The sequence below is a fragment of the Coregonus lavaretus genome (genome assembly GCF_964263955.1).
Source record: "Coregonus lavaretus genome assembly, chromosome: 24".
NCBI lineage: Eukaryota > Metazoa > Chordata > Actinopteri > Salmoniformes > Salmonidae > Coregonus > Coregonus lavaretus.
Genome location: NC_140011.1, coordinates 4227135 through 4248316, shown reverse-complemented (window position 1 = coordinate 4248316; position 21182 = coordinate 4227135). Strand labels below are relative to the sequence as shown.

General features: G+C 42.6%; 1 protein-coding gene across 2 annotated transcripts in view; it reads left to right on the top strand.

The window, feature by feature from the left end:
* LOC311099948 (protein zer-1 homolog) overlaps positions 1-20043 on the top strand; it is a 51519-nt gene extending 31476 nt beyond the window's left edge. The window contains exons 4-16 of one of the 2 annotated variants that reach the window (XM_084140667.1): positions 1194-1630; positions 1996-2163; positions 2384-2498; positions 5144-5290; positions 5609-5782; positions 11476-11691; positions 11827-11868; positions 12141-12260; positions 12461-12576; positions 12893-13081; positions 17956-18053; positions 18352-18454; positions 18699-20043. In XM_084140667.1, coding sequence (XP_083996793.1) covers positions 1194-1630; positions 1996-2163; positions 2384-2498; positions 5144-5290; positions 5609-5782; positions 11476-11691; positions 11827-11868; positions 12141-12260; positions 12461-12576; positions 12893-13081; positions 17956-18053; positions 18352-18454; positions 18699-18756 — 1983 coding nt within the window. In that variant the 3' untranslated portion in view covers positions 18757-20043. Of the gene's footprint in view, positions 1-1193; positions 1631-1995; positions 2164-2383; positions 2499-5143; positions 5291-5608; positions 5783-11475; positions 11692-11826; positions 11869-12140; positions 12261-12460; positions 12577-12892; positions 13082-14379; positions 15106-17955; positions 18054-18351; positions 18455-18698 lie in introns of those variants that run through there. The other variant, XM_084140668.1, reaches the window with a different exon arrangement.
* The last annotated feature ends 1139 nt before the right edge of the window (positions 20044-21182 follow it).

The following is a 21182-nucleotide window of genomic DNA, read 5'->3' as shown; positions in this document are numbered from 1 at the left end:
CAGCCTTATTCTAAAATTGATTAAATTGTTTTTTTTCTCCCTCATCAATCTACACACAATACTCCATAATGACAAAGCCAAAACAGGTTTTTAGAAATGTTTGCAAAAATAAAAACGGAAATATCATATTTACATAAATATTCGATCCTGACTAGTCTCCCAGTCCCTACCCCTTTTAAAAATGGATGGTGCCAGGTTTCTTCCAGACGTGACGCTTGGCATTCAGGCCAAAGAGTTCAATCTTGGTTTCATCAGACCAGAGAATCTTGTTTCTCGTGTTCTGAGAGTCCTTTAGGTGCCTTTTGGCAAACTCCCAGTGAGCTGTCATGTGCCTTTTACTGAGGAGTGGCTTCCGTCTGGCCACTCTAGTGGCTTCCGTCTGGCCACTCTACCGTAAAGGCCTGATTGGTGGAATGCTGCAGAGATGGTTGTCCTTCTGGAAGGTTTTCCCATCTCCACAGAGGAACTCTGGAGCACTGTCAGAGTGACCATTGGGTTCTTGGTCACCTCCCTGACCAAGGCCCTTCTCCCCTGATTTCTCAGTTTGGCCGGGCAGCCAGCTCTAGGAAGAGTCTTGGTGGTTCCAAACTTCTTCCATTTAAGAATGATGGAGGCCACTGTGTTCTTGGGGACCTTCAGTGCTACAGACATTTTTTGGTACCCTTCCCCAGATCTGTGCCTCGACACAATCCTGTCTTTGAGCTCTACGCATAATTCCTTCGACCTCATGGTGTGGTTTTTGCTCTGAGATGCACTGTCAACTGTGGGACCTTTATATAGACAGGTGTGTGCCTTTCCAAATCATGTCCAGTCAATTGAATTTACCACAGGTGGACTCCAATCAAGTTGTAGAAACATCTCAAGGATGATCAATGGAAATTGGATGCACCTGAGCTAAATTTCGTGTCTCATAGTAAAGGGTCTGTTTTTGCTTTGTCATTATGGATGGGGTATTGTGTGTATATTTTAGAATAAGGCTGTAATGTAACAAAATGTGGAAAAAGTCAAGTGGTCTGAATACTTTCCGAATGCACCGTATAAAGCATTATACCTGCAGGCTTTAGGTAAAGTGTTACCAAACAGATTCATGTTGCCTTTCTACATGACCAATTCAGGAAACATAGTCTAAACAATGAAACCGTGACATTCAACGTTTGTTTTGAACTATCACTGCCACTCTTCGCCCCAACCAGGACTTGATAGAGCTCCACCTCACCTACTGCAACAACCTATCAGCGCACACCCTCAGGACTTTAACCAGATTCCGCCAGACCCTGGTCTCCCTCAGCCTGTTCGGCTGCAGCCGCATCTTCTATCGCAAGGGTGGCGCCCCACTGGCATGCGACGAGGAAGAGCGGCCGGCCTCCAGACAGGCACCGGACACAGACTTCAGCTTCCAGGGCTTCAACCGGCTGCGGCTGCTCAACCTCGGGGGTCTGCCCGAGGAGGTGGACGCCGAGGCTCTGCTCAAGCCCCTGCCGGCCCTCACCTCCCTAGACCTGTCCGGGGTGCCGCTGCCCAAGGCTGCCTTCCTGGCCCAGTGGAAGGGGAGGCTGGCCTCGCTAGTGCTCTACAACGTGGACCTCTCAGAGGAGCTCATCAACACGATGGTGGAGCTGGGACACCTCAGGTGAGCTGGCAGGGGTGAGGGCAAGGGTTTAATCTTGATACCTGCCTCAAAACTGTTTATTTTTCGGGCACCTTGGTTCTGGAATAACCATCAGAATTTGCTTGATTTAGAGAGTTCAAGTTGAGAAGTTGAGAGTTCAAGATATGCTGCAGGATACTGTGTGTGTCGTTGTTTGTTTTAAATCCTAGATCATGGCTTGGTGAAAATTATAGATGTACGGTTTTGAGCAATAATGAATCGTCAAGAACTGTTCATCTTGATGATGAATTTATTATCTTGAACTCTCAGCTTCTCAAATTGAATTCTCAAAATCAAGCAAACATCACGCTTTGTGCAGTAGACTTTCTTCTTTCTATGTTCACCAGGCACCTGGATATCTCCCGAGAGCGCAGCTCTAAGTTCAAGATGACCCGTAAGATCCTGACCGCCATTGTGCAGGGCCTAGTCAACCTGGTGTCGCTGGACATCTCGGGTCACATCATGCTGGACAACTGCACAGTCCCACACTTCGAGGAGGCCATGGGACGTCCAAGGTGAGCTGCTTCTATGACATAAGCTTATAGATGACTCGCAAAGCATCTATATAGTGCTTATGAAGACTATGTATGCTCCATGTTCATGTGGATTTCAGCATCATCCTTTGTCATGTAAATAGTAGGACTGGTTGATGTAATCTCTCTCTTTCTAAAAATAAGTGTACGTTTTCCATGTTATGGAAGTATGCCGGACTCATGTCTTCTTTCTCTCTTTTAGTATCGAGCCCTGCAAGAGCAGCATCTACCCTTTCCAGGAGCTAAAGAGGCCTCTGCAGTTTCTGGGGCTCTACAACACCACCCTTTGTAATGTGACGCATATTCCTGCGTACAAGGTAAAGTTAGACCAGGGTTCTCCAACTCAGGTCCTGGAGTACTTCTGGGTGCGCAGGTTTTTGCTCCAGCCCATCACTAACACCCCTAATTCAAATATTTTTCTAATCAAGGTCTTCGTTCAGGGCCATGATTAGCCAAATTAGCCGTGTTACTACAGGGCTGGAACAAATGTTAGAGGGTTGGACCAAAAACCTGGCTACACCAGGGTGGTATTCAATCGGCATCAAACGGAAGACAACTGACTGAAACAGGAAGCGACTACCTAAGATTGCCCAATAAGAAACATTTGTTTTCGCTTTCCATTGCAAAACGCTTTGCTACGGTGTGCGCTAATGAATATCACCCTGGTGTATATGTATGTTTGTATGATCACAGGAGGCTGTTGAGGGGAGGACGGCTCATAATAATGGCTGGAATGGAATGGTAAAATATGGAAACCATGTATGTATGTATGTATGTACACTCGCCTCCGTATGTATTTGGATAGTGAAGCTAAACTTTCAAATTTGGCCCTATAGAGTACCACAGAATGAGTCATAATACCCATAAAACCTAGCAGTCAAACAGGAAAATGGTTCCAATTGTTTTTCACCATTCATTTTTCCAATAAGGGATTGTAGAAACACTTAAAATAAGGGCTGTGTTTCGTGTAGGTGTGACGTTTTGATAACTGTGTAAATCGCTCTAGGACAAGGTGACTTTTAGCAATATATTCACCTGTATTTACCCCCCAAAATTGAAATGCTAATTAGCTGCTAATGTGGCTATCATAAAGAACTACAAATGCCATAATGATATGGATGAGACTGCCGAATCGAGGCAAAGGTAAGAATCTCTGGATTAACTATCTAATGTTAGCTAAATGTAGTAATGAATAAATTGGCTACATTTCTTTAAATGGACAATTCTGTGAACTGTCTTGTGCAAGTTTTAAATTGACACAATACCTGTTAGCAAAGGTGTCAGCTAGAGATGATGTGCAGGAGCTTGCAGGGATTTGTAGTTTTGCATGATGTCTACTTTGATGCTAATTAGCATTTTCGAATCAAAGAGTAAATAGAGCCGAATATATTGATAAAAGTCACCTTGTCCGAGAGAGATTTACACAGTTATCACAATGCCACACCAAGGTAAGCCTACACCAAACACAGACTCAATTTGAAGTGTTTCTGAAATAGGTATAGTATATATGTCTATGGAGCAGGCAGCTACACTGTCAAACTAGAAAGTCTCAAAACACAATGATTGTGTAATGTACAGAATATCACCTTTTATTTGAGGGTGTTTTCATATACACTATATACAAAAGTATGTGGACACCCCTTCATATTAGAGGATTTGGCTAATTTAGCTACACACGTTGCTGACAGGTGTATAAAATCGAGCACACCGCCATGCAATCTCCATAGACAAACATTGGCAGTAGAAGGGCCTTACTGAAGAGCTCAGTGACTTTCAACGTGGCACCGTCATAAGATGCCACCTTACCAACAAGTTAGTTCGTCAAATTTCTGCCCTACTAGAGCTGCCCCGGTCAACTGTAAGTGCTGTTATTGTGAAGTGGAACGTCTAGGAGCAACAACAGCTCAGCCACGAAGTGGTAGGCCACACAAGCTCACAGAACGGAATCGGCGAGTGCTGAAACGCATAGCGCATAAAAATCGTCTGTCCTCGGTTGCAACACTCACTACCGAGTTCCAAACTGCCTCTGGAAGCAAAGTCAGCACAAGAACTGTTAGTTAGGAGCGTCATGAAATGGGTTTCCATGGCCAAGCAACCGCACACAAGCCTATGATCACTTTGCACAATGCCAATGCACAAAGCGAGGTTCATACAGAAATGGTTTGTCGAGATCGGTGTGGAGAACTTGACTGGCCTGCACAGAGCCCTGACCTCAACCCCATCGAACACCTTTGGGATGAATTGGAACGCCCACTGCGAGCCAGGCCTAATCGCCCAACATCAGTGCCCGACCTCACTAATGCTCTTGTGGATGAATGGATACAAGTCCCCGCAGCAATGTTTGAACATCTAGTGGACAGCTTTCCCAGAAGAGTGGAGGCTGTTATAGCAGCAAAGGGGGGACCAACTCCATATTAATGCCCATGATTTTGGAATGAGATGTTCGATGAGCAGATGTCCACATACATTTGGTCATGTAGTGTATTTAGCAGATGTTATTGCGGGTGTAGCAAAATCAACAGTAACTCTTGAACTGTTCAAGCTAGAGACACCAAACCAACTTTCTCATGTTCAGGCTATCATAACTTCAAATTCTTAAACTTGTATCAACTATAACTATATACATTTGCATAAAATAACCCACCAACAGTAAGTCTGGAACCGTTTAAGCTATGGCACCAAACAAACTTTCACATGTTCAGGCTATCCTATCAATCAATCGATCCCTCACAAGCTAGCATGCACACCACATTTTCTTCAGGAAAAATACTTATAGTTTTAACCATGTTTATATTTTGGGTTCTGATGGGGTAGGACAGTTGAACTAAGCTCATGAGGCATGCATAAGTTATATTCTTCAAGAACCAATCGGTGTATATCTAATTTTCAGTCCAAAAAATGGATGTAGCATTTGCTGATTGCCCCTTTTAATACATCATCTGTCTATCATGTCTGTGTTCAGGTCACAGGCTCTAAGAATGAAGACCAGGTCCTGAATGCCATAGAGGCCTACACAGAGTTCCGCCCGGAGCTGGCCCACCGAGCCATTAACCAGCTGTTTGATATCGCCAGGATACAGCACTGCAGCGAGCTACTTCGGGCACTGCAGGTTAGGGACCTTTTTGGTTTAAATTAAAGTAGGGTGTCTCAGCATTTCTCATCAAAGAAATGCTTCTTTAATGCTTTAGAAAGCGTAAGAGCCTGGACATTTGTTTACTTATCACACCTCTGTGGTCTTCTGCTTTATAAATGAAAGTTGCGCACTCTTTTATTATTTTGCAGTGAACTACAAAGAAGAATGGAGTGTGTGGCTTTCTTTTATCGTTCTCAGTTACCTGTATTTCTATTCAGCACCTTAAGGGATTGCGTTCTTTATTCCAAAACCCCCCCCGTGCTATAACCCTTCTGTCTTGTCATGATCAACCAGCTGGTGATCGCTGCACTGAAGTGCCACAAGTACGACAAGAGCATTCAGGTGACGGGCAGCGCGGCCCTCTTCTACCTGACCAACACAGAGTACCGCAGCGACCAGAGTGTGCGGCTGCGCCGGCAGGTCATCCAGGTGGTGCTCAACGGCATGGAGCAGTACCAGGAGGTCACGGTAAGGTCACAGGGAGGGGTCCGGACCTGGGTTCAAATACATGTGTATTTGAGTATCTGTTATTTTAAATGCTTTTTCTGTGTATTTGAGTATTTTTTTTTTTATACACAGCCCAAACAAGTACTTTTATTTGAGTATTTGAATGGTTATTTGTAAAAACCAAATAATCTGCCAAATTGTATCTGACAAAACCTGTTATTCTCTTTTTTTTTTACATGGTCAAATAACTCAAGCAGAGATTTAAAATAAATAATAGTAATTGGAAAAGAAACTAGAGGCCATGAGTAACTTCGTCAAAAATAATGGCACTTAGGCCTATAGGTGGCGCGGTTATAAGCAGTCTCACTTAAACCCTCATATCCATCACCTGTTTGACCTAGACACTTGAAACTTCGTATGTAGGTGTCTTTCATCATACTGAACAAATTAAATGTACCCCTGGTATATCTCTTAACTTATGAACCATAGGGCCAAAAGACACCACATTTGGAATGTACAGTGTATTCAGACCCCTTGACTTTTTCCAGATTGTGTTATGTTACAGCCTTATTCTAAAATGTATTAAATTGTTTATTTTCCTCATCAATCTACTAACAATACCCCATAATGACAAAGCAAAAACAGGTTTTTAGAATTTAAAAAAGAAAACTGAGTTCTTTGTTGAAGCACCTTTGGCAGCGATTACAGCAATGAGTCTACTTGGGTATGCCGCTACAAGCTTGGCACACCTGTATTTGGGGAGTTTCTCCCATTCTTCTCTGCAGATCCTCTCATGCTCTGTCAGGTTGGATGGGGATCGATGCTGCACAGCTATTTTCAGGTCTCTCCAGAGATGTTAGATCGGGTTCAAGTCTGGGCTCTGGCTGGGCCACTCAAGGACATTCAGAGACTTGTCCCTTGTCTTGGCTGTGTGCTTCGGGTCGTTGTCCTGTTGGAAGGTGAACCTTTAACCCAGTCTGAGGTCCTGAGCGCTCTGGAGCAGCTTTTCTTCAAGGATCGCTCTGTACTTTGCTCCATTCATCTTTGCCTCGATCCTGACTAGTCTGCCAGTCCCTGCCACTGAAAAACATCCCCACAGCATGATATTGCCACCACCATGCTTCACCGTAGGGATGGTGCCAGGTTTCCTCCAGATGTGACGCTTGGCATTCAGGCCAAAGAGTTCAATCTTGGTTTCATCAGACCAGAGAATCTTGTTTCTCATGGTCTGAGAGTCCTTTAGGTGCCTTTTGGCAAACTCCCAGCGAGCTGTCATGTGCCTTTTACTGAGGAGTGGCTACCGTCTGGCCACTCTACCGTAAAGTCCTGATTGGTGGAATGCTGCAGAGATGGTTGTCCTTCTGGATGGTTTTCCCATCTCCACAGAGGAACTCTGGAGCTCTGTCAGAGTGACCATCAGGTTCTTGGTCACCTCCCTGACCAAGGCCCTTCTCCCCCGACTGCTCAGTTCGGCCGGGCGGCCATCTCTAGGAAGAATCTTGGTGGTTCCAAACTTCTTCCATTTAAGAATGATGGAGGCCACTGTGTTCTTGGGGACCTTAAATGCGTCAGACATTTTTTGTTACTCTTCCCCAGATCTGTGCCTCGACACAATCCTGTCTCTGAGCTCTACGCGCAATTCCTTGCACTGTCAATTGTGGGACCTTATATAGACAGGTGTGCGCCTTTCCAAATCATGTACAATCAATTGAATTTACCACAGGTGGACTCCAATCAAGTTGTAGAAACATCTCAAGGATGATCAATGGAAACAGGATGCACCTGAGCTCAATTTCGAGTCTCATAGCAAAGGGGCTGAATACTTATGTAAATAAGGTGTTTAATGCATTTGCAAAAATGTCTAAAAACCTGTTTTCGCTTTGTCGTTATGAGGTATTGTGTGTAGATTGCTGAGGACATTTTTTTATTTAATCCATTTTAGAATAAGGCTGTAACATAACAAAATGTGGAAAAAGTCAAGAGGTCTGAATAGTTTCCGAAGGCACTGTATACATTCTACAGACCCTACTGAGTTTTCCCTACAATACTTTTACTTCTGCACCCAGAATAGTTCTTGCTCTAAGCCAATATGTATTCCATATACAGTGATTCGCTTTGGGGACATTTATTTGACCTTGGAACGTGTTTTAAAACCCACATTTAATGAAAATTTCACTTAAATATGAACAAATATGGTTGACACTTTCTACTATTACGTGGGTGACTTTTATTTGAAACATTTCCATAATTCCATGACCCAGAAGTTATTTTTTAGTGTTGCTGACGAGACTCTGATCATGTGACGAGTTCGCAAATCAGCGAAAAACAAGTAAGTGAACCTTTATTTATTGTAATTTCAATTAGTTTGTAGTAGTTAAGTGTTGAGTTAGATTACATACTGTAGCTACCCCAATCGTTATTTCAAATAATTTCGGTGACTTTACAGCAATTGCTAGCTAGCTAGTAGGCTCAGCTAAATACAAATCCCCCTAGATACAGCTATGTCTCATAGTCACGTCATGAGATTTGTAAATGAAAGAGGAATGTAATAATACCTTGAATGCTGTTTCCCATTTTCCCATTTAGAGTTTCTGGCTCAGCACAGAAATGCCCTTATCCAGATGTTGTTACAAAGGCATTTCCTAACAGACCTGCTAACTTTCTTTGTTGTTACTTTAAGGTTTGAACCAACATGCAGTACCTCCAGCCGGAAGAGAGGCAAGAACCATTCATCCGCCAGCTCAGAGACAAGCTACGCTATTTACAGTCCTGTGTAATGTTCAATGTAATTGCATTGCTGGACTTTTTGAAACTTAATGTATTTGTATTGTTAAACCATTTTACAAATAAAAGGAAATGTATGGTTTAAACATGTCTTTAATGTTTATTTGTTTTAGCTGTTAGTGATAGTTCCCTAAATGTGAATACATTTGTGTTTACATCATTAAGCCTTTATGTAGGTGCTATGAATGACCAAAATGTCCTTGTTTTTTTTGTCCATTAAAATAACACCAAATTGATCAGACATACAGTGTAGACATTGTTAATGTTGGAAATGGCTATTGTAGCTGGAAAGGCTGATTTGTAATGGAATATCTACATAGGTGTACAGTCCTGTGTTCCAATGGCACGTTGTGTTTGCTAATCGAAGTTTATCATTTTAAAAGGTTAATTGATCATTAGAAAATCATTTTGCAATTATGTTAGCACAGCTGAAAACTGTTGTGCTGATTAAAGAATCAATAAAATTGGCCTTCTTGAGACTAGTTGAGTATCTGGAGCATCAGCAATTGTGGGTTCGATTACAGGCTCAAAATGGCCAGAAACAAATAACTTTCTTCTGAAACTCGTCAGTCTATTCTTGTTCTGAGAAATGAAGGCTATTCTATGCGAGAAATTGCCAAGAAACAGAAGTCTTTGACAACGCTGTGTAGTACTCCCTTCACAGAACAGCGCAAACTGGCTCTAACCAGAATAGAAAGAGGAGTGGGAGGCCCCGGTGCACAACTGAGCAAGAGGACAAATACATTCGATTCTAGTTTGAGAAACAGACGCCTCACAGGTCCTCAACTGGCAGCTTCATTAAATAGTACCCGCAAAACACCAGTCTCAACGTCAACAGTGAAGAGGTGACTCCAGGATGCTGACCTTCTAGGCAGAGTTGCAAAGAAAAATCCATATCTCAGACTGGCCAATAAAAATAAAATATTAAGATGGGCAAAAGAACACAGACACAGGACAGAGGAAGATTGGAAAAAAGTATTATGGACAGACAAATCGAAGTTTGAGGTGTTCGGATCACAAAGAAGAACATTTGTGAGACGCAGACCAAATGAAAAGATGCTGGAGGATTGCTTGATGCCATCTGTCAAGCATGGTGGAGGCAATGTGATGGTCTGGGGGTGCTTTGGTGGTGGTAAAGTGGGAGATTTGTACAGGGTAAAAGGGATCTTGAAGAAGGAAGGCTATCACTCCATTTTGCAACGCCATGCCATACCCTGTGGACGGCGCTTGATTGGAGCCAATTTCCTCCTGACCCAAAGCACAGCTCCAAACTATGCAATAACTATTTAGGGAAGAAGCAGTCAGCTGGTATTCTGTCTATAATGGAGTGGCCAGCACAGTCACCGGATCTCAACCCTATTGAGCTGTTGTGGGAGCAGCTTGACCGTATGGTACGTAAGAAGTGCCCATCAAGCCAATCCAACTTGTGGGAGGTGCTTCAGGAAGCATGGGGTGAAATCTCTTTAGATTACCTCAATAAATTGACAACTAGAATGCCAAAGGTCTGCAAGGCTGTAAATGCTGCAAATGGAGGATTCAATTATTATTTCAATTAAAAATCATTATTTCTAACCTTGTCAATGACTACATTTCCTATTCATTTTGCTATATTTCCTATTCAAACTCATTTCATGTATGTTTTCATGGAAAACAAGGACATTTCTAAGTGACCCCAAACTTTTGAACGGTAGTGTATGTGTTATAAATGACCAAAGGGGTCTGACTTTAAATTAAGTACAGCGTCATGCAATATAAAGTCTTTATGGATGTGTAATGAATGACTGAATGTGTCTCACTTCAAACTAAGTATTACAGGATACTGCATAAAAGTGCCAATAAATAGGTTGTTAACGTTCTGCTGATTTTATGAAGGTTCTCTCATGATCCACAGGTTACTGTAGGGTGTGAGGTATTTCAAAGAGTTGATGGACCTGCAAAGCGCATGTGTGTGCGCATGTGTGTGTGCGCATGTGTGTGTGTGTGCGTGTGTGTGTGTGTGTGTGTGTGTGTGCACGCCAAAGCCAAGATGATTTGGAGTAGTCCAACCTGAGATTACCGCACCAGGTATTCAATCCTCTTCTGTTCCCATGCTGGCGACAAGGGCTTGATTACAACCTGTTACAATGGTGCCAACATTATGTGGCTGATCTTTCAGTGGGGGAGTGGGTGATTTGTGTTAAAGACAGCACATATAAGCCTGGGATATCAACCATTCCAAGTTGGCCTTAGTGGGAGTGACCATAGAATTCTATAGGAGTGACCTTACTGAGGAAAGTATTTGCTAAACCCTGCCCATTTCCACAATTTATTTTCTTAAAATTTGATTTTAAACCTAACCCTAACTAATGAAGGCCAAGTTTGATGCTTAGGTTCACCAGACCTTCCGCGCATTTGGGCGGAAGTGTCTGGGAACAAGATTATGTGTAATGTGACTAACATTTTGAGCATTTGCCATCATTTAGAAGAACATGTTTATCATATTCGGCATAGTGGGTTATGTCACATTTGACATTGGTGATTATGTCACAGTTATGAAGCATGACATACGGTTTTAGATGCTTTGTTACACATTTATGTAGTGCTTACGAAGGCATTATAAAGGCTTTATGAAGCCTTTATAAGCTGAACGTCATTTAAAGCGGGATCAAACATTCAACTGCTTGTCTTTTCAAATAAAATATATCTGAATAATTACTTCGAATGTATGTGAAATTGAGATATTTGAAATAGTATCTGAACCCGGTCTGGAGGGGTCAACTGACCCATCACGCCAACCAACATGTCACCCTAGTAGTCTCGTCCCTTCTCAAGTTAAAGCGAAGTTAATTCCCTTCACAAATTTTAAAGGAATGGATTAGTATAAACTAGGGCTGAAGGAGTGTCCACCATATCCCTCAACTCAGCTCCCCCTTTCCCACCCTCCTCCCCAGGTCCAGAGGAACTGCTGCCTGACGCTGTGTAACTTCAGCATCCCTGAGGAGCTGGAGTTCCAATACGGCCGGGTCAACCTGCTGCTGCTGAAGATCCTGGAGCCGGCCCGGCAGGACGAGTCCATCCAACGCATCGCCGTGCACCTCTGCAACGCCCTGGTCTGCCAGGTGGACAACCACCACAAGGAAGCTGTTGGCAAGATGGGCTTCGTCAAGGTAGGGAAGACTGATATATCCATATACTTATACACAGATTCATAGATTCTCTCTCTCACAGACAGTCCACAGTAGGTCATTGATGCTTCGTGAAGTTGTCACATATGATTTTCATGCTCACATTTTTTTTTTCAGACAATGTTGAATCTGATCCAGAAAAAGCTACAGGACAGGATGGTGAGTCTCATTTGGATTATTTCTTGTGAATCAAAAATCTAGTTTTTGTACATCCCTACCATTCTACAAGTCTGAAATGACCTCGCAGAACCTGTAAAACTGGATTGGACCACATCACATTTGGATTGTGATGAGTCATAGCAACCGTTAAGGAAACATTGCGTGTTAAGCCAATTCAAGTATATTGTTTGGAATGGCATTGCCTGGCAGACTACCTAGAGGTCACTTTGGATCAAAACAAATGCAACCACATTTTTTTGCTCTTTCTACAGTGTGACCAGGTGATGGAGTTCTCCTGGAGTGCCCTGTGGAACATCACTGACGAGACGCCAGACAACTGTCAGATGTTCCTTAACTGCAAGGGCATGAGCCTCTTCCTGGACTGCCTGAAGGTTAGCACACCTCAGGGATTTGTTTAAATCCACAGCATAAACTCAATCTCTCATCTCTCTCTTTCTACACCTGAAGGGTTCTGTTCTGTCAGGGAATACTAGGTTTTGCCCCTCAAACAGTATTTTCCACTGAAGATTCTCGGTCTCATCATCCTGTGTGTTGCTTTTGTCTATCCTCTTTGTCCTCCACTGGCTCTCAGGAGTTTCCAGACAAGCAGGAGCTCCACCGTAACATGCTGGGGCTGCTGGGTAATGTGGCAGAAGTGAGGGCTCTGCGACCACAACTCCTCACCCCACAGTTCATCTCTGTCTTCAGGTAAGAGAAGGTCCTTTGTCTATATTAAATGGTTAAATGCGGTCTGACCTTGCTGCTATCTTGGACCAGGGGCCTTATTTATCAAGCATCTCAGAGTAGGAGTGCTGATTTAGGATCAGTTTTGCCTTTTGGATCACAGTGAATAAGATTACATGGACAGGGGGCACCTGATCCTAGATCAGCACTTCTAATCTGAGACGCTTGATGCATACAGCCCCAGGTTCCACTTGCAATAGAGATTGCAATACTATGGACACTAACCTGGAGATATAAAGCTGGATTCTGCTTTGCTACTGTGACTCTTCTCTGGTGACAGTAACCTGCTGGACAGCAAGGCGGATGGGATCGAGGTGTCCTATAACGCGTGCGGGGTGCTGTCCCACATCATGTTTGATGGGCCAGAGGCGTGGGCCATGGAAGAGCCACTGAGGGACACGGTCATGGACAAGATGATGGACGCTATCCAGAGCTGGGACGTCACCTCCCGCCGGAATATCAACTACAGGTAAACAGAGAGCTCAATAGAGATGGGTCTCTTGAGACGCAGCGGCGGCCGCTGAATGGCTGAATAACCAAGGTGGTTGGAGTTGTCAACAAAGCATGACAGAAATGTGATGCCAAGTTTTCGAGCTACCGGTAGTTTATTTGGGAAGATATATAAAGCGATCTTTGCATTTGAACAACAGCATAAATACACCTATTTCACTTTTGCATGTCAAAAACCGAATGACCACTGCTGCACATGCTGCCACAGTTTTGAACAGATTAGATTATACTATTTACAACGAGCAGCCAGCTCACGAAAGAACGAATGCACCAGGATCGCTAGCTAACATAATGTCACAAAGCATGATGCGCTAGCCAGTTAACTTTCATTCTGAAATAACTTCACATTTCCGAGTTAGTCAGATATTAGTTTAGAAAGTCTAGCTAGCTGCTTATCAAAGGTAGATCGCTAACTGTTTAATTTGACCAATAAATCAACCAAACTATTTCTCAATGTTTCTTTAGCTGGCTAATTCATTTGATCATGCTTTGTGATAACCCGGTTTTATGCTGTTTTAGTCCACACAACATGTCGCCCTGTCACCTACAGTAGAACCTTATAAACAACATCAGGGGGACACAATAAAATTGGCTATGCTTTTTGTCATACCAGGTTCTAGCTAGTGTATCCCTCTGTCCTTGGACTCTTGTTGGATGTAGTTGATCGGTTTATTTATTTACAAGTTACTTACAATTTGCTTTTTGCTTTAGCGTGATCTGTACCTGATAAAGCAGATCTAGTCTCACGTGCGGAAGTAAGTCGTCTAGCGCAAGAGACTCATTGGGAGGAAGAGACTAGCGCAGACCCAGAAGTTCTGACTGAACGGACACACATTTGAGCGCCCCCGGACAGTCCATTTACTTTGTCCTGTAATAATTTCTGCTATGATATCCTGCGATTTCATTGGGGCAGTTTCCCCTCATAGCAAATAGCTGGCAAAACAATGGAAGCAATGTTTGCATGACCTATGCGCCCCACGGAGGCGGAGCTGGCAGTCACTGAGGGGCAGAGTAGTACAGTGCATTCGGAAAGTATTCAGACCACTTCACTTTTTCCACCCTTTGCTATGAGACTCGAAATTTAGTTCAGGTGCATCCTGTTTCCATTGATCATCCTTGAGATGTTTCTACAACTTGATTGAAGTCCACCTGTGGTAAATGCATTTGATTGGACATGATTTGGAAAGGCACACACCTATCTATACAGTGCATTCAAAAAGTATTCAGACCCCTTGTTTCTCCCATTCTTCTCTGCAGATCCTTTCAAGCTCTGTCAGGTTGGATGGGGAGCGTCACTGCACAGCTATTTTCAGGTCTCTCCAGAGATGTTTGACCGGGTTCAAGTCCGGGCTCTGGCTGGGCCACTCCAGGACATTCAGAGACTTGTCCCGAATCCACTCCTGCATTGTCTTGGCTGTGTACTTAGGGTAGTTGTCCTGTTGGAAGTTGAACCTTAGCCCCAGTCTGAGGCCCTGAGCTCTCCGGAGCAGCTTTTCATTAAGGATCTCTCTGTACTTTGCTCCGATCATCTTTCCCTCAATCCTGACTAGTCTGCCAGTCCCTGCCGCTGAAAAACATCCCCACAGCATGATGCTGCCACCACCATGCTTCACCGTAGGGATGGTGCCAGGTTTCCTCCAGACGTGATGCTTGGCAGTCAGGCCAAAGAGTTAAATCTTGGTTTCATCAGACCAGAGAATCTTGAATATTTTTGAAAAAGAAAAATGTACACATTTACCACACTTTTATGAACATTTAAAACATAATCCATTAATTATAGAATATGTACAGTGCCTTCCGAAAGTATTCACACCCATTGACCTTTTCCACATTTTGTTGTGTTACAGCCTGAATTTTTAATGGATTAAATATAGATTTGTTGTCACTGGCCTACACACAATACCACATAATGCCAAAGTGGAATTATGTTTTTAGAGAATGTTACAAATGAATTACAAATTAAAAGCTGAAATGTCTTGAGTCACTAAGTATTCAACCCCTTTGATATGGCAAGGCTAAATAAGTTCAGGAGTAACAATTTGCTTAAGAAGTCACATAATTAGCTGCATGGACTCACTCTGTGTGCAATAATAATTAACATTATTTTTGAATGACTGCATCATCTCTGTACCCCACACATACAGTGCATTCGTAAAGTATTCAGACACCTTGACTTTTTCCACATTTTGTTACGTTACAGCCTTATTCTAAAATGGATTAAATAAAATATTTTCCTCATCAATCTACACACAATACTACATAATGACAAAGCAAAACAGGTTGTTATAAATTTTAGCACATTTATTAAAAATGTAAAACTGAAAAACATCCCCACAGCATGATTCTGCCACCACCATGCTTCACCGTAGGGATGGTGCCAGGTTTCCTTCTGACGTGACGCTTGGCATTCAGGCCAAAGAGTTCAATCTTGGCTTCATCAGACCAGAGAATCTTGTTTCTCATGGTCTGAGAGTCTTTAGGTGCCTTTTGGCAAACTCCAAGCGGGCTGTCATGTGCCTTTTACTGAGGAGGGGCTTCCGTTTGGCTACTTTACCATAAAGGCCTGATTGGTGGAGTACTGCAGAGATGGTTGTCCTTCTGGAAGATTCTCCCATCTCCACAGAGGAACTCTGGAGTGACCATTGGGTTCTTGGTCACCTCCCTGACTAAGGCCTTTCTCCCCCGATTGCTCAGTTTGGCCGGGCGGCCATCTCTAGGAAGAGTCTTGGTGGTTCCAAACTTCTTCCATTTAAGAATGATGGAGGCCACTGTGTTCTTGGGGACCTTCAATGCTGCAGAAATTTTTTGGTACCCTTCCCCAGATCTGTGCCTTGACACAATCCTGTCTCGGAGCTCTACGGACAATTCCTTTGACCTCATGGCTTGGTTTTTGCTCTGACATGCACTGTCAACTGTGGGACCTTATATAGACAGTTGTGTGCCTTACCAAATCATGTCCAATCAATTGAATTTACCACAGGTGGACTCCGATCAAGTTGTAGAAACTTCTCAAGGATGATCAATGGAAACAGGATGCACCTGAGCTCAATTTCGAGTCTCATAGCAAAGGGTCTGAATACTTATGTAAATAAGGTTTTTTATATTTTTTATACTTTCCACAAAGAAAACTAAAAACCTGTTTTCACTTTGTCATTATGGGATATTTTGTGTAGATTGATGAGAAAAAATATGTATTTTATCAATTTTAGAATAAGGCTGTAACGTAACAAAATGTGGAAAAAGTCAAGGGGTTTGAATATTTTCCGAATGCACTGTACAATTATCTGTAAGGTCCCTCAGTCAAGCAGTGAATTTCAAACACAGATGAAACCACAAAGACCAGGGAGGTTTTCCAATACCTTGCAAAGTAGGGCACCTACAGTATTGGTAGAAGCAGACATTCAATATCCCTTTGAGTATGGTGAATTTATTAATTACACTTTGGATGGTGTATCAATACACCCAGTCACTACAAAGATACAGGTGTCCTTCCTAACTCACTTGCCGGAAAGGAAGGAAACCTCTCAGGGAATTAACTTTTTGTCCTGAGTACAACGTGGCAAATCCAATACAACACATTACTGAGTACCACTCTCCATGTTTTTAAGCATAGTGGTGGCTGCATCATGTTATGGGTATGCATGTTATCGTTAAGGACTGGGGAGTTTTTCAAGATACAGAATGGAGCTAAGCACAGGCAAAATCCTAGAGGAAAACCTGGTTCAGTGTGCTTTCCACCAGACATTGGGAGATCAATTCACCTTTCAGCAGGACAATAATCTAAAAGGCCAAATCTAAACTGGAGTTGCTTACCAAGAGACCGTGAATGTTCTTGACTGGCCGAGTTACAGTTTTGACTTAAATCTGCTTGAAAATCTATGGCAAGACTTTAAAATGGTTCTCTAGCAATGATCAACAATCAATTTGACAGAGCTTGATCATTTTGAAAATAATAATGGCCAAATGTTGCACAATCCAGGTGTGGAAAGCTCTAAAGGCGTCCGCATGCTTCCCAGCTTCGGTGATTGGTCCACAGTAGGGATTTTTCAGTAGTCTGTCATTCAACGAGAGACGACTCGTTTTCATGCAAATGTTTTCATTGAGAAATACTGCACCAAACATCTTAGTTAGATATCAAATTGTGTGACAAAGAGCTCGGCAAAACGTTAACATTTGACAGATTTCTTGAGTTATCTTAGATTAATTCTGACTATTTTGAGGAAGTGTATACTGGCTACAGCATTTCAAAATGGACAAACGGTACTATTGCCGCATTTTCTTGTTTTTCAAGCGAATATCTTTTAAGGAAGTACACGAGCACACTCGTTCGGCTAGGCGCCAGCCAAACTGAAGCATGCTGATGCCATTAGACTTAGCCAGAAAGACTCACAGCTGTAATCGCTGCCAAAGGTGCTTCTACAAAGTGTTGACTCAGGGGTGTGAATACTTATGTCAAATATTTCTGTATTTCATTTTCTATAATTTTTCAAAATGTATAAAAACATGTTTTCACTTTGTCATTATGGGGTATTGTGTGTAGATGGGTGAGGAACAAATTATATTTAATCAATTTTGATTTTAGGCTGTAACACAAGAAAATTTGGAATAAGTCAAGGGGTATGAATACCTTCTGAAGGTACTGTATGTATTTTTAATACAATAACTTTTTTGATCACAAGCTCAAAAAATGGCCGTATAGGCAAGCCGCTGCTGTTAAGGTTACAAATGTCACCCTGATTCCAACTACAAGATGTGTGAGTGCATTTCACTTTTCTGAATTATTTTTCTGAATTAACACTTACCTGGCTTTCTCCCTCCGTTTTTTCTGTTCAGATCCTTTGAACCCATCTTGCGCCTGCTGCCCCAGAGTATCGCCACAGTCAGTCAGCACTGGGCCACGTGGGCGCTCTTCAACCTTGTGTCGGTCTACCGTGAGTATTGATAGAAAGACGGATCCCACTTCTGACACCAAGTAAGCAAGTTGCCAGGTAAACTTGCTTATTGGTGTCAGCGGTGGGATCAGTCTTTGCCTCACTGTATCAATTTGAGAGACCTCTGGCCTGGGGTCAGTTATTTCTTAATATTGTTATATTATTAATAAGTGGATTCACTTTTGGAGTATTCATTTTAAGAGAATACAGCCCAGTGCCCACACTTTGTCACTCATCAGGGAAATATGTCTGCTTTCGAGTAAAATGTATTTCTCACTTATTTTCTTCCTCTCCTCAGCGAGTAAGTACTGCCCTCTGCTGATAAAAGAAGGAGGGATTGTTCTCCTGGAGAAGGTGCTGGAGCTCCAGACATCACGTGAAGAGACCAAGGACATGGCGCGGTATGAGCTCACCTATTAACCCATCCAACCTTTTCAACTCCTCTTTACTGAGATGTTGTTGATCAATTTAGGGTCTCTTACATTGCATTTACTTTCATTTCAAGCAATGAGTTGAAATTTTGTTCATAATTTGAGGACTGCCATAATCGCCCCTAATTTATGTATTGACTTGAATTCTAATGGAATTGAGTCCAACCCTGGTGAATGAAATGAAAATGCTGAAGCCTCCCTCTCTCTGTTTCAGGAAGGTGATGGAGCAGTGTGAGAACTTCAAAGAAGACCCCATGGAAACGACGAGGTAGACAATGGCCAACAGAGGATGATGTCAGGGGAGCAGCACCGCTAGACGAACAAAAAGGCTAAACTTCATAGGAAACCTTCTTCACTCTTCTCATCACAAGGGTTAATTGTGTGCATCGATTTACTGTAGAGCAGAGCAACTGTTCTTTGCCTCTCAGCCAGGCTTTCTGGACAGAACCTTGTTATGCGACACTATTAGGAAGTGAGATGTGGTGCACGGCGTTGGTGTGTGTGTGCGTGCGCGTATGTTATTTGTGTTGCCAATGATAAGCATAATTTGTATAATGTATTTGTTTTCTCTTATTGGTTTGTTTTGCTTTTTGGTGTGCGTCCTCGTTTGGGTTTGTGTGTGTAATGAGAGTGTGCATGTGTGTGGGGAAGGACGTATGTGCGTGTGTGTGTGTTATAATAAGGATCAAAACACCAGGGAGATGTTTGCCTCTGAAAAATAGGAAACAAAACTGGTTCTTATTGTATTTTTCCCACCTTAGTCTGTTATATTGGGTCTAGTGAGAGGCCCTCCGTTGTATAAGCTTAGTTTCCAACTTCGTCAAAAAGCTCCATTACGCCCATCATGTTCGTTCTCAGAATCCTCAGTTCTCTCAGCGATTTCTGATGCAGAAATGTAAAATGGATGATGCCATGAGGTGTGGACGGTCGATAGTTTTATCCCAACAGCACTGATCTGTGGCCAGTTATTAAGCAGTGAAGTTGCCATGTCTGTGGAGGCCTCTCTATCCCACACTGATCGAGAGCGTAACCGTGGAGGAGTGTAGCCATGACAATGACCCCAGTAGAAGTCTTCCTAGATCCTGTGACATGGGGAAGGACTTTTTGTTTTTTGTTGCCATCTGTCCCATCTTTGTTTATGTCTGGCTGTTTTTATGATATATGATTATAAACACTCCTATGATTTAGTCTGTAAATCTAGGCTTGGTACCCCATTCTTTACATATATAACCCACAAAGAACCCGAATGATGAGAAACGAACCAGGAAGGACTATACTGTTAGGGTTTTTGGAATCTCAAGGAAAATCTGAAGGTGGATTTGAAAAATGTAAACATGATTTGAACTTTGTGTCTGTCATGTACGGTATATGGATACAATGTCCTCAACCATAAAGTCTTAGTGTCATATATTTAGATTTGACACATTTAGGAAAGCTTGTATCTAATTTCTGAACATTTAGTTGCCATGAAAGAAATCTTTAGCCTAGCATTTGCACATGATTTCAAATCAAATCAAATGTTATTTGTCACATGCGCCGAATACAACAGATGTAGACCTTACAGTGAAATGCTTACTTACAAGCCCTTAACCAACAATGCAGTTTTAAGAAAGAATACCAAAAACAAAATCACACAAAAAAATACAATATAAAATAATACGAAATAAAGGTAACAAATAATTAAAGAGCAGCAGTAGAAATAGCAATAGCGAGGCCAAATTGCGGGGGCACCGGTTAGTCGAGGTAATTAAGGTAATATGTACATGTAGGTAGCGTTATTAAAGTGACTATGCATAGATGAGAGAGTAGCAGCAGCGTAAAAGAGGGGCGCAATGCAAATAGTCTGGGTAGCCATTTGATTAGATGTTCAGGAGTTATATGGCTTGGGGGTAGAAGCTGTTTAGAAACCTCTTGGACCTAGACTTGGCACTCCGGTACCGCTTGCCGTGTGGTAGCAGAGAGAACAGTCTATGACTAGGGTGGCTGGAGTCTTTGACCATTTTTAGGGCCTTCCTCTGACACTGCCTGGTACAGTGAGGGAAAAAAGTATTTGATCCCCTGCTGATTTTGTACGTTTGCCCACTGACAAATAAATTATCAGTCTATAATTTTAATGGTAGGTTTATTTGAACAGTGAGAGACAGAATAACAACAACAAAATCCTGAAAAACGCATGTCAAAAATGTTATAAATTGATTTGCATTTTAATGAGGGAAATAAGTATTTGACCCCTCTGCAAAACATGACTTAGTACTTGGTGGCAAAACCCTTGTTGGCAATCACAGAGGTCAGATGTTTCTTGTAGTTGGCCACCAGGTTTGCACACATTTCAGGAGGGATTTTCTCCCACTCCTCTTTGCAGATCTTCTCCAAGTCATTAAGGTTTCGAGGCTGACGTTTGGCAACTCTAACCTTCAGCTCCCTCCACAGATTTTCTACGGGATTAAGGTCTGGAGACTGGCTAGGCCACTCCAGGACCTTAATGTGCTTCTTCTTGAGCCACTCCTTTGTTGCCTTGGCCGTGTGTTTTGGGTCATTGTCATGCTGGAATACCCATCCACGACCCATTTTCAATGCCCTGGCTGAGGGAAGGAGGTTCTCACCCAAGATTTGACGGTACATGGCCCCGTCCATCGTCCCTTTGATGTGGTGAAGTTGTCCTGTCCCCTTAGCAGAAAAACACCCCCAAAGCATTATG